Genomic DNA, 14,444 nt, shown 5'->3' with positions numbered 1-14,444 from the left:
TAAAACATCACAGGTTTTTCTGTTTTATCTAACTACCGCTAGATAATGATGGTTATAAATACCCTTGCTTCTAGATAAATTCGTACACCATTAATTGTTTCTTAACACTTGTTGGTTATTTAATAATCCGTTTGATTTCAACTGACTCCATGAAATTTTCTGTGTTGGAAAATTTTCTGCCTAAGGTTAGTGGTGCATGTTTTATGACTTTCAGGTAATAACTGGTCTTTTTCTTTCCTAGTGAGAGTTACAAATGATTTTAATGTGCTCTGAAATGCTTCCATCTGCCACTGTCATCTCAGACTTTACACTTGTATAGCCAGTGGCCATCATAATGGTATGTAGAAGAACAAACTGAGCTGCCTCATGCACTTTAGCCAGAAGACATATTTTTCTTCATTATTATAATTTAGTAGCAGGTGCCCAGCATTTGAAGTTACTCTGTTAATCATTATTGCAATTGTCTCTCTGTCAAGAGCTAGTACAATCCATTCTTGAACACTGGCAATTCCTATCACAAACCAATATTGCCCACATCTATGAATTATCTTGATACAATCCAGCATATTTATTCTTTCAAGACCAAGGCTGCAAGTCTTCATTGTGATGATACAGGTACCAATGTAACAATTTCAAGCATAATACAAACCATACGTGTAGCAGGAGTGGATGTATACAACACTATGGATTCTAGCTTTCTTTTAGGCTTTCACTGGGATCCATCTTAATCCCTTTTGGGGCTCATGTTCATTCCAGGAAGCCTTTGCTGTGTAATTGTTTTGACTATGTCTGCACAGTGCTGAGTTTTTATGTAACAGGAGCACTGACCTTGTGCATAACTGACCGCCTAGTCACTTCTATTAAATAAAAGTCATTAAGTGTTGAAAATTGCGTTACCAGCAACACATACATTTAATAAAATGTTCTTTCACACTAGGGACTAGATTATATCCTTTACATCAAATGTCCGCACAACATGATCCAAGGGTGAAAATGCAGAATCAAAGCAAATCACTACACACAAGTTTTACAGAACTCCAAGGTTCTATCCCAGAGACTAAAGACCAGGGAACCATCATGGATACTGCAGCACCTCCTAAATGATGGATGCGCTTTCAGAAGAATTTAGTCAAACATTTTGGTTTCCTTCAGTTTCCTTGAATAAGAAATATGTTGCTTGTAATGTACAATTCAGAAATAAAGATCCAGGTGTACAGTTTTGCTGAGGTAGAGCGGTGGAAGAGGTTATCAGATGAGCACTGAAACATATATTTATCATTCATCCAGTTGCAAGGCCCAGGCCTTCACTGAGGATAGTGTTAAGGGTTTGTTTCTGCTTCAAGTGCCTTGTTCTGGCTAGCAAGACAAAATTGGCTTCTTAGTTGTTATTTTAGAACACAACATAAGAACATAAGAATGGCCCTACTGGGTCAGACCAAAGGTCCATCTAGCCCAGTATCCTGTCTTCCGACAGTGGCCAGTGCCAGGTGCCCGAGAGGGAATGAACAGAACAGGTGATCATCAAGTGATCCATCCCCTGTTGCTCATTCCCAGATTCTGGCAAACAGAGGTTAGGGACACCATTCCTGCCCAACCTGGCTAATAGCCATTGATGGACCTATCCTCCATGAATTTATCTAGTTCTTTTTTGAACCTTGTTATGGTCTTGACCTTCACAACATCCTCTGGCAAGGAGTTCCACGGGTTGACTGTGTGTTGTGTGAAGAAATATTTCCTTTTATTTGTTTTAAACCTGCTGCCTATTCATTTCATTTGGTGACCCCTAATTCTTGTGTTATGAGAAGTAGTAAACAACACTTCCTTATCTACTTTCTCTACACCAGCCATGATTTTATAGACCTCAATCATATCTCCCCTTAGCCGTCTCTTTTCCAAGCTGAAAAGTCCCAGTTTTATTAATCTCTCCTCAGACGGAAGCTGTTCTATACCTCTAATCATTTTTGTTGCCCTTTTCTGAACCTTTTCCAATTCCAATATATCTTTTTTCAGATGGGGCGACCACATCCGCACACAGTATTCAAGATGTGGGCATACCATGGATTTATATAGAGGCAACATGATATTTTCTGTCCTATTATCTACACTTTCTTAATTCCCACCGTTCTGTTCCCCCCACCCCCTTTTTTTTTTTTAAATTTTAGGCCAAATTTTGCCCTTAGAACAGATTTAAATTACATCTCTTTTACAGGGATTGGAATGGAAACATTCATGTTTGTGCAAAAACAAAAAACAGTCAAAGCTGATAACCAAAAGAGCTATTTTGCAATGGGTTATGCTGTATAATATTTTCTAAACTTCTTACACAGAGGGTGATATGATAAGAGATTCTTATATTGAGCCCTCTGCAAGTCAGCATTTCTCTCATCAGCAGTTTATATTACAATGTTGTGGTGAATATATCCATGGGGAAAAAAAGGCATGTCACACCTTTTCTTTTCTTTTGGCTGTGACATGCCACCTTGGTTTGGTCGGTGTATGAGATGTCTTTCATTTCACTCATCAGAGTGCCACAAACTGCTGCAATTCTCTACTCCAAATGCTTTAAGAAAATAAGAAAATAAAAGCTATAGTGTTTTGGTGTTTTAAGGTATAACAGAACAGATATTGTAAAAAGTTTGTACAAAAACAGACTTGTTTTTCAGATCTATGGTGCTTTCCAATAAACAGTTACACTCCATTGATGCAGCATTTCCTTATAATTTACTTATAAAATGTGTAAGAGATTGATCTTAATTATAAATTTGTTTGCAACCACAATTTAATATTGACTTGTAATGTGAATCAGTGACAAAACTTCTTATATTGCAGGGTTTGGGAAGCATCTTGCAAACCATAAAAGTGATAAAATCTTCAGGCAAACAAACACAGCGTCATATGTGTGAAGTTCTTGCCTTGTGATGCTAACATAGTAGAACATTTACACCCCCCCTCCCAAAAAAAAGTATTAGATAAGTTACTCAGGTAGGTCTCGATAAAGCACTAAGTATTTTTACAGTATTTTGATGTACTATTACAGTAATTATTCTACTAATCAGTGCAACAGAATATTTTCTATTTTAACTGAGCACACGACCCTCACAAACTCACAGTTTTTGACAGCTGTGGGAAGAAATATACAGAGCACAAAGTTGTGTTTAAAGATCAGAGTGTTTGCAAAATGTGTACTTTACTTTTACTCTAGAAAGGGAAAACAGTAAAGAGTTAGGACAGAAGATGCTAAATGTAAATGGTAGAAGGATGGTCTCTTCACTCAACCTTACACCTGGAAAAGGAAAAAAAAAGTTTACTTATTTCAGATTTCTTTTGCCTTGCTGTCAACTTAAAGGAAATTGTCGTCAATTGTCTATTAAAAAGCGAGTTAGAAGAAATTTCATATATTACACATGCCTGAGTCTCTCTGCCAATTTTTGTAGATGTACAGTCATATTTCCCTCTGTTAAGGAACAGATTGTAAATCGACCACTCAACGGTGAGCAGTTTTTCTCAAAAAGCCAACAGGACTAGCCATGGGAGTAACTGCTCACCAGCAAGAACACCACAGTATTGCTAAGACACATCATTTTATTGTGAGTCCTGTAATACTTGGTGCTTTACTTAAAGCCCCAGTGCCTGGAGTCCTGTGATTTTGTAAGAATCTCATGTTTCATAAAATAATACATTTCTAGCCCTCAGGATTAGAGAGAAAAGCTTGAAAATGTAACCTAAGTGTACCCTAACGTCACAAAATCCAGAAAGCAAAGAAAAAGAGTTGCACGTTTATCGTTTGTTTTTGTTTGTTTGGTTTAAAAATCATAAGATTTAAAAAAACCAACAATCTCATGATTTTGGGGGCTTGGCTCCAGAATGGATGTTCAGTTGTATAGAGGTTCAAAGTCTGTCCCTCTGTGTTTTTCTCTCCTCTGTTACTGTGTGAAAGGTCCACACAGCTAAAGCACAAACAGTGAAATCAGCTATATGAAAAGTGCTAACAAATTCCAAAAGTACAAGTAGAGGTATTTCTCCAGTCTCTTTCACCTTTCTTGGATGTTAGGTACAACAATTTCAGAGACAAGCAGGGTTCTTAAGCTGATGGCATCTTTTAAAGGGATTATTGAGTTAAATATGGTCCAATTTTTTTGTGCAAGCAAGCTTTTGTAGAACCTTCAACTAAAAGAAACTTTCCCACAATTTAAAATAAAATCCAGTGAAAACAGTTGATAAACACACATTCCCCTTCCATGTTTGAAACCCAAATATTGCAGCTCTAGGAATCTTAAAATGAAACTGGTAATTACTGAAAGTGAAATAGAGTTAACTCATTCCTATTGTCCAAGTAGAAAGAAATGCAAAGAAGTATTCGGAGCATTAATAATGACAAGTACATTGGACTGGCAATTTTTCTTTTATAATCAAAAGCATTATTAGGAAAGTAGGTAAAGAAATCTGTTTTTAAAATTAGACTGTATAATTTTGAAATAGAGAGAATCTATTTAGAATACTGCATATTCATTAACGAATTGACATAAAGACTGAAGAAATACTGCAGATTTAAAACAAAAACCAAAAAATCTCATAACCAGGCATGTTACAAGTACTGGCATTATTTCTTGCAGACAGTATCATGAATATCAATCTTATGCATACGTCCCATGTGCTTGCATCAGGGCCATAGTTCTTCAAACAGTGAAAAAAAACACTCACCCTTTCTTTGGACAAATGAGGCAAAACCTGGAGTTCCCCACACAATTTTTACTCAAGCCAAACCCTAAATAAATCAATGGGAGTTGGTCTGATTAATGGCTCATATGAGCAAAGTCCTTGAGATTTGACCCATCATTTTTGTGGTGTGTGGACTTTCTTCAGGTACTAAACGAAATATAGACAGTTCTTCACATTTCTGGAAATTTCTGTCTCACTAGGAATCTTTAAAATGATGCCTACTTCATAATTAATTAACATGGAAGAACTCTTACTTGCCTTCATAGAAAGACTGACGACAGAAGTAATAATTAGGATAAGAGACATAACATAGGCTAATGGTCATAAGGCAGTAACTTTTATGACACCCAAAATGCTGCTGCATCATGGGCCGTAACAGTTTATATAGATGCAGTGCAGAATAATCATAAAGAATAACCAAAGAGTTCTTGTCAACAGCACTATTATAATTATTATTACTTGTATTACTATAGCGTGTAGGAGCTCTAGTCAATAGATCAGGACCCATTGTGTTAGGTGCTGTACAAAGAGAGACGAAAAAAAGGTCTGTTCCTCAGAGCATACAGTCTAACACAATAAAAAGCCTGGCTAAAATAATTAATTTGAAGAGAAAGAAGCTGTTGGATAATGAATGGAAGACAGGTCTTTCTCCATATTTCTAATAAAAAAGAATGTTATTACGTGCATTTTTACCTCTTTTTAGGAGAGGCTGAGGGAGTTTACACTGAATGCATAGATAAGGCTATGTTTTAGTCACAGTTATTCTGAGTAAAAGTCACGGTCAGTAAACAAAAATTCACTGCCCATGACGTGTCTATGGCTTTTACTATACACCCCTAACTAAAACTTGGGGGTGGGTGGTGGCTCAGGGGGAAGGCCCGGGGGCGCCACGGGTGCTCGGGGAGGGAGGGGTTCTGCAGGTGCTCGGGGACGGGGCCAGCCTGGCGGGGTGCCATGGGTGCTCGTGGGGGAGGGTTGGCAAGGCCGGGGCAGGCTCCCTACCCAGCTCCTGACCTCCATGTGCTGCCTCTGTTCTACCCCAAGCCCTGGTTCTGCAGTTCCCATTGGCTGGGAACTGCAGCCAATGGGAGCTACGGGGGCGGTGCCTGCTGGCAGAGGCTAGGAGCTAGGAGCTGAGGGAGGGGAGTTCCTGTCGCCTTTCCAGGAAGCCTGGCCTAGGTAAGTGCCACCCCACACCCCAACCCCCAGCCCTGAGCCCCCTGACACCCAAACTCCTGCTGCTGGAGGGTAAGGGGGGAGCGAGATTGCACCAGCAATAGCTGGTGTGCCTGGCCCAGGGGCTGCCTGAGCTGCTCAGGTGGCCCCTGGGCCAGGCACACCAGCCGCTGCAGAAATCACAGAAAGTCACAGAATCCATGACTTCTGTGACCTCTGTGACTAACACGGAGTCTTATGCATAGTCCACATGAGGATTTGGGGGTAAGGTATAATAAAAATGACAAGCCTTGCAACACAGATTCATTCCTTGCTCAAGCAATATATGACATAGTGACAATAAAGTCTGCAGCTTGGTTAGACTGAGCAGGCCTCCTCTCGGTCAGGGAAAAGTGGGCATTAAGAAACTGAGGGAAAAGTTCCAAATATAGAAATCTTAAGGAATGTACTTTAAAAGCCCTTGATAGATATATGCATGTTAGAGACACAGAAGCTCTAATACTTTACATTAAATTTTGATATTCCTAACTTAAAATGTTATATTTCTTTCCTTATAACTAAAAAGTTAATCTTACTGAAATGAGATAGGGACTTAAAACTGAGCTGAAATTGATCAGGCCCTTTGAACTACACAATGGAAAAAACCAGACATTGTGAGATCATTAGTTAGTACACTGCAATCAGTTGGAAACAGAAGAGAAGTCTGGTTTCTTAAAACAATTTATCCACAGGTAATTTTTAGTCTGTTTGAAAGTGTTTGCTAGGGCAGCTAGATGAACAGCATTGATAGGAGAACAAAGTCATGATTATCTAACTAGCATAACAGCAAAGGTATTGCTGTTCAACTTTGATCAAATAGTCTCAAAACTTCCCACATTTCCTAGGAGTAGCACTTATGAAGAACATCTAGACATCTGGTGCTACAGATTCTACAGAAGTCTCAAGAACACATATGAAAAGTCTCTTCATTTCAAACGTTCTGCATTACATGATGAAGAAGTAGTTTCAATTCATGTATATCCAGAGGCAAATGTTTGGTTGAACTGCCTCTTTAAATCACAAAGGACCAATACTGTTCTCAATGAAGTCAATGTCCAAACTCCCATTTGGCTATAACAGGAGCAGAATCAGGCCTTGATTCTGATTCTGATTATTAGCCATTTAAAAAAAAAACACTTTTTGCTTCTCGTATATGAAATTATGGGCCTCAACACAGCCTCCGAAATTTAATCGTCAACTTGCAGGTACAATTTTTCACATGTAAGTTTTTACACTCACAAGGCATATATATGATATCAGTTAAAATTTGAGAGGCTGTTTTTGAAAATCTGGCTTATGTGTCCTCCGTTCTATGCTCAAAATTCAAAACTACCAGAGAGAATTCAACACCTTTTGAAAACAGGTGGGTTGAGAAGTCCTCCAGTAGCATTGGTAAAATGGATTAAATATGGAGATAAAATGACTAAATGTTACAAAATTAAATGTAATTAGTAAAATCAAGAGAACTGAAAAAACTTATAGCTAGTGAAAGCCTTGTTCCTAATTTAAAATACCATTTCCTTTATTGTTTTTAAATATTTTGTCAATTTTTTTAAAGCAGATAGATATAACAATCGATCACAATAGTCATTGTCAAAACTGCAAACAAATCATACATACATATAAGTCATATCCTCTTGGGGCTAAGTTCCTGTAATGCCCAATGAAACAAGTGAGGAATGGCAGAAAGCAACACTTTTCATGATCATGTACATTGTCATTATTAGGGATCAATGCCATCAATAAAACAAGAATGTTAAATGTTAAGGGAGGCTTTTATATTGGTCACTTACCATCATGCTGATAGTTATCTGGGCATCTTTCCCAACTTCTCCTGTCTTCAAACTTCCCGATGGTGACCACTACAAAGGAGGCCACTTTCTATGAGCTCCAGATTGGCTCTTGACTTCCAAACTGTTGCTGCTCAGCCCTTTTCTACTTATTATATTTCTTCTGTGGGTACAACTGTCTTCACTTCCCATTGATGTCATCATTCCTGTCACATACAGGTGTGTTCACAATTCCACTGCTTCCACTTCGCACTTCATAACTCACTTCTACGGCCAGTTCCAAAGTACAGTATATAGTAGCAACACTAGCAACATTGTCTAGCAATATGTACCTCAGAGAGATTAGATTACATCTAAAGGAGGAATGTGCCTAACTACTTGCAGACAGATGCATGGCACAGACTTCCTACAGAAGGATACGCTGGACCAAATCCTAAACAACATCCTATTTGAGTTCCATCTCAGCCATTTCTGGAGAGATGTCTCCCTGTGCTACCATACCACAGATCTACAGTACCATAAAAAATGGCAGCATTTTGAAGACAGTGAATAGTTAATATGCACATTTTAGTTCAGAAACTGCACATATAAATTCCTTGGAGAAAAATGAACATTTAGGCATATTTGTCATTGATTTGTCACATATATTTTCATTTATCTAAACCCATAAACCAGCTGATAGTCTGAAGTGATTCCTTGTAACTTATCTTTCGATAATACAAGACTAACTGCTGCATCAACACTGACAGAAACTTTTCGTAACTTGACTGACTGAATACAGCCCAGTTTCTCATTCAAAGATTTATAGAAAACCAATTTTATCTCTATTACTACCTTGTGAGGCATGTGGAAGCAAGGGACATTTAGATGCTATCGTCAAAGGTAAAAAGAATTAACACAAGTTAGAAGTTCAGAATTTTTTTTAAATGTCAATGGTAACTAATTTGGAATAATATCAGACAGTTATTTGACAATGTCAAATTTAAACACCATAGATGAAAACATGTTTAAATTACCTCCAACACATGTGGCTGAACATGGAGTAAAACCAATGTATTCCCAATCATAAATCAAACTGCTATCTTCCGCACGTGAAAATTCTGGGGTGTATGGGACAGGATCACTGTCGCAGGACGGCTGGTGGCATATTCGTTCTGTTGCTGGTTTGGGGTCTTCACATTCCTCATCAGGCAGATCCATTTCAGTCTGAGTAAATGTGAGAAGAACACGGCACTTCACATCTCGCACCTGAATGCCACGACCACAAGTAGTACTGCATGGAGACCAGGGTTCTGGAATAAACCTGCAAATAATCATAGTGCAGCAACTTAAAGAAAACTGAAGGAGGAGAAATTTGCACTTGATATGTGTGTGCACGTGCAAATGTACGTGGAGAGTTAAAATATTCCTACAAAAAGTTAATGTAATATAACACTGCAAATGTGGCCAACATGCTAACAAAGCACATGATGAATAATATGGGTTATACTGAGATACAGTTTCAGCACGTACCCAAATCCTATCATTAAACCCCAGGAATACATCCTCTTCACTTTCCCCCTACCCACAATTCCACATAACTAAACGAAGACAACAGACAAGATTGTGGGGGAGAGGAAGAAAGGTCATATGGAGCAATGAAAAGCAACTCACCTTTCTGGGGAAAAAAGACAATACCAAAAGATAGCTCAAAACTCCTGGAGCACTCAGGGGGCCAAACTGTATATATAGGTCTACACATTGAGTTACAGTAGCTCTCAAAGCACACAATGTCATACATATGCCAAAAGCACATCTGCACTCTATTCACATTTCCCAGAAGGGCTACCACAGGACATCATTGTAATGACATTTAATAGACCTAGTGAAAGGTACTTTTTGACATGTAGCCACCTCCAATGCAGAACATTAAAGGATGCTATTTAGATTTCATCTTGTAGGAGGCCCAACTTTGATGAAGTGATTAACTTGCTCAGTGGACTATCACTTTCATCTGTGTGTCTTTATGCTCCTGATTAACTATAATTAATTCTTTTTGTATACATCTCATTAATATATGGACCAGAGGTAATATTTTAAAAAATGTGTAATCTTCTATTACTTCAAGGGCCTTTATTATGTCACATATTAATGTTCAAACTAGACCATTGCAATAGGGCTGAATTCCACAAATCATCTTGGGTGGATTTGTGGATAATCTGACAATAAGTTAAATACATAATTGCATAGGTCATTTTCTTAAGGTTTCAAACACTTTGGTGAAAGAACTAGTTTTTTTTTAAACAGAGGAAATGAAAACATTTCTTTATTATCTCCTAAAATATCAGCAAAGGACACCGCTTTAGGATCCAAATTAGACATCTATTTGTTCCAACAGCTTTTCCTCCCCTTTCTTCAATTAAAAAATCCATTGCTTTGTGCAGAGAATTTTTTTTTAAATTTAAAAGCAGCCAGTTATGTAAGACTGAGACACGTCTACACAGCATGGTTGATACTCTGAGCTCAAGCTCAGAGTGTTGCTAAATTTGAAGAATAGAGTTTGTGGACAGACTACTATGTCAAGCCAACTGCCTTTTGCCACTGCAGAGAGGCATGAGGAGACAAGAGCATCTGATGACACAGATGCTATAGATATATTCCCACGAGGCCTCTGGGCTACTTTCCAAAGAGCACCTGCTGTGGAGAAGAGGGAAGAGTAAATCTTTCCCCTCCTCTACAGAGCACTGGCTAATACGGGTTAGGAAGAAGCTGATCACCCCTGAGGAGCAGCTGCTGAACTTCCCTGACAAGTTCTGCCCAATAATGATTTCCAAATTTGTCAAGATTTGGCCTTTTTTGAAGTTTACCTGAATGGAACCATTCCAAACTTTGGCCTGATCCTGCAGGATGCTGAGTGCATCCAGAAAGGTGCTGAGCACATTCACACATTACACATTCACCTCCTACTGAAGTCAACAGGAACTGAGAGTGTTCAGCATGTCACAGGTTTGACAACATTTGAAGTGCACTAAAAGAATCTTCTACATTGGAAGAGTATTGCCAGAAACAAATTACAGGTGCTCATTTACTGCAGTGACAGAAAACATAGGAAATCCCATACTGGGACAAAATAGTTGTCCATCTAGTCCAGCAACTTGTCTCTGACAGCTGCTTATGAGTGAGAAACCCTGAAGTACACAGCAATGGGAAAACCTGCTAACAAAGAAAGTTACCTCAGAACCTGAATAGAGACTAGATTAAGGTCCAAAGGGAGCCATATAAAATTTCTAGATAGTTATGTCAAAAATGGCCCTGATCCTCCAAAACAATAAGCATGTGGTTAACTTCAAGCACTTTAGTAGTCCCTTGAAATCAACGTGATAGTAACATGCTTAGAGTTAAACACGTGTTTATGTGTTTTGTTGAATCAGGGCAATTGTGCATAATGCTTTGACAAAATTCTGATCTTCTCTCCATAAAAAGAACCATATCTGGGTAATATTATACATACATAGAATTTATAAAGAAACTCAGAAAATTCTAAGCAATTATTCCTTGACTTACACCTGACCTAAATTTTACTAGTGGGTTTCCTGTTGAATATTTGTGCATGGGATTTCATAGCAAAGTTCAAGATTAAAAAAATTAAAACATGGGTTTTGAAATTCTACTTTGTCATTTGCTAAACCAAATCACATGACTGTAGAGTTAATTAGAACGACCCCATATTACAGCAATTCTTTTCAAGTTGATGACCTCAAAGGCATGCTGTAGTTGAAATAGCTAAAATTAAGCAAAAACCTATGGCGACTACTAGTACAAAATGAGTTCATATAGCTGATCGGGCAGCATTACAGAGCAGTAGAACTCTGGAGACAGGACAGTACTCTGTCAAAATCATGAATCTGGATCAGGTGCCAGTTTTGTATTAATTAGCTAAATCCACAGCCTGAAGCAGAAATTATGGAACTTTGCCTTAAGTGTTTGACGGAGGTAGTAAAAAGGAATAATCCACCAACATCAAAGGCTGTATATTTTTCATTGTGTGGCATATTCAGCATACAATTGGCAACATATTGAGCATGATACTTCTCCATTGAAGTCATTGGTAACTTTGCCTTTGACTTCAATGGGAACAGGCCCAGACTGAGTTTAGATCAGGATTACGTAGCATCAAAGCAGCTCTCAAATTATTGTCCCTTGCAAATCATCAGGTAGGTTATAATGGAATGTTTAGGATTCTGAAGGTTTTTTGAGGCCTTTAATGAATTTCATAGACAATGCTCCAGTTTTTAAGATGTGTTCATAGTGATTTGCATGAATGCTTAAAAAAAATCAACCAAATCAAATTGAAAAATCTATTTATGCAAGTCACAGGAGGCCTGATTCTCCACTGTCTTGCCACCTTGTGCAATCACTTACGTCTGTGCAAAGTGGGGGTAAAATGCTATCATTATGATTTGGCACACTTTGCACATGTGTAAATGACCAAACACAAGGTGCAACGCAGTGGAGATCAGGCCCACCAATCATGACCTAATGGGGAGGAAAGTGGGTGTTCAGTAGGGCCATGTTGGGATGGCTGGGAAAAAGAAGCAGTGATCTAAACTATTGATGAGCAAAATGATAAAGATAAGGCAACAGTCAACCCAAACCTTTGCTCAAACTCAACCCTCTCTGTGTTTCAGAAGATCTGGAAAACTTAACTTCTCTCATTATTATTAAGTTTTCCCATGCCTGCACTTTTGGGATGGGACCAGAAATGCCAAAATCCCTCAAGAAAGGCTGTTCTTTTGATATTTCCAGTCCAACTTTGCAGATCCAAGGAGACTGGATAAGGTTTGCAGAAGCATCTAAATGTTTGGGTGCTTATCTGAATAGAACCTCTGAAACATTGGAATCCTGACCATCACTGAACTACCTCTTTAAAATCCAGAGCCACAGATTTTATCATGTTGAGTGGTTACTTATTCGGCAAAATATATGACCACCTTTCTGTGGAGAGGCTGCAAGAAAGTCTGAAATACTTGTACTTAAAATAAAAAGGGCACAAATGGGGGAATTTTTCTAAATGCAATGAACAGGAACCTTCAAGGACCCCACCACATTTCAGTTTTAGTAAATGCAATTCTATACAAACCCAGTGAACAATTATTTTTGATGTTCTCATGTTGCTGAGAAAACATACCAGCTTTTGAAAGCATTCTAAATTTATCCTCTATTTCTCTAAGTTATTAAAAGAAAAGGCTGCAGAGGTGTCTATTTCTTTAACTTATTATTAAAAGAAAAGGTTGTAAAATCTTGCTGAAGCCTCATTGCGAATCCTACTGTAACTAAGAAGGCTCAAGGGACGAACATTTAAAATAATGATGGGTATCAACTGTCATCACATTCCACAACTAAAAACTAAAAAGGTCAAACCTACATTTTTCTTGGCCTTGCTTTACAAGCAGTCATTTTTAAATTTTCCTAATAATAATAAAAAAAGGCTTTTGAACATTCACCCTCTATGTAAATTCAGGACACCAGCCATGGTAGACCACAGCGGCAGAGGTATTTGTCTTCCTGGTTTGGCAAATCCCCTGTTTGTGGGGTTTGAAAACACAGCTGCATTTATTCCCTTATTCATTATCAACTAAAATATCGCCTGAAGGCACAAAAGACAGCTGTAATAAAAGGATGAACTAGGAGCTGAGATTTCATGTTGCGGTTTTAGTTCGGATGACAAAAGAATAAATAAAGTTAAAAGTGGCAACGTACCAAGGAAATTGTAAACCCTATGCTGGCCAGAGTTGGGCTAGAAGTTGTCATACTGTGTCACGTATAAACTACAAAAGCAAAGTTAAACATACTCCAAGCAGGAGGGAATTATTGTTACTGTTCTCTCTGGGGGAAGTAACAACCGTGTGTTACAGTTTTCTTTAGACCCTATGCTCTGACCCCAAAAAAGCTTATTCCAGCTGGAAAAGGCCAGATCAGATAGAATACAAGATTCAGAAAGGTGGTGTGACAAATCGTTGTGATTGCAAAGCACTGTTCATGAAACTGAAGGGCAAGCGGAGAGAGAGAATGAAGGCAGAATCCTTCCATTTTGCTGGAAAATGGTGGCCTCAGTAGCCAGTCTCAAGGACTGTAATGAATTTTAATCCATATTCTACTGTTACAACTTAGTACTACATACAGTATTTTCATTCAAATAAGGAGGTTAGCTGGGAAGTGGCCTACTCTAGTTCATCTACTTTCGTTCAAGGTCAGCTTCACTTGTAGATCTATTTAATGGTGTCTGAGTTCCCCTTACCTACCAGCCTCCTCAGAAGAATGGGGAAAGAACAGGTCTAGCATCCTAGTGGTGATAGGAGAAGACAGCAGCAACTTATGTAGGTGAATGGGGGATCTGGCTGGGGTAGTAGAGTTGGGTCCCAGGGGAGCACAGAGTACTCAGAGTATGAAGACCTGAGGACACCACGAAAATTAGTAGAGAAAAGGTGTGTCATGGACTCACTAGTGATGAGTGGCTGAAGGGGCCTTTTGGACCCAGGTCCAGACATTTTTGCTATGACAATGGTAAAGTCAGATCCTTGAAGGTGGGGCAGGGTAGGATGGTTGAAAGGTGAGCAGGAGTTAGGTCTCCAAGGTGGGAATAAAGATTGTTCAGAAGGGAGGACCAAAGGCAGGAGAATGAAGAGATGTGACAGGGCATGCACTGAAAACCTAATTACGTGCATGGTGACTTTCAGAATG

The 14,444-nt window shown here is 38.6% G+C and overlaps 1 protein-coding gene across 6 annotated transcripts in view; it reads right to left on the bottom strand.

Annotated features, from left to right (window-relative positions):
- Nucleotides 1-14,444, bottom strand: part of ADAMTSL3 (ADAMTS like 3) — a 277,102-nt gene that overhangs the window by 50,926 nt on the left and 211,732 nt on the right. For all 6 annotated transcript variants that reach the window (XM_043524045.1, XM_043524044.1, XM_037911341.2 and 3 more), the window contains exon 16: nt 8,741-9,027. In XM_043524045.1, coding sequence (XP_043379980.1) covers nt 8,741-9,027 — 287 coding nt within the window. The remainder of the gene's footprint in view (nt 1-8,740; nt 9,028-14,444) is intronic.

The sequence above is a fragment of the Chelonia mydas genome, chromosome 10 (assembly GCF_015237465.2).
Source record: "Chelonia mydas isolate rCheMyd1 chromosome 10, rCheMyd1.pri.v2, whole genome shotgun sequence".
Taxonomy (NCBI): Eukaryota; Metazoa; Chordata; order Testudines; family Cheloniidae; genus Chelonia; species Chelonia mydas.
This window is presented reverse-complemented; position numbering and strand designations above follow the sequence as displayed.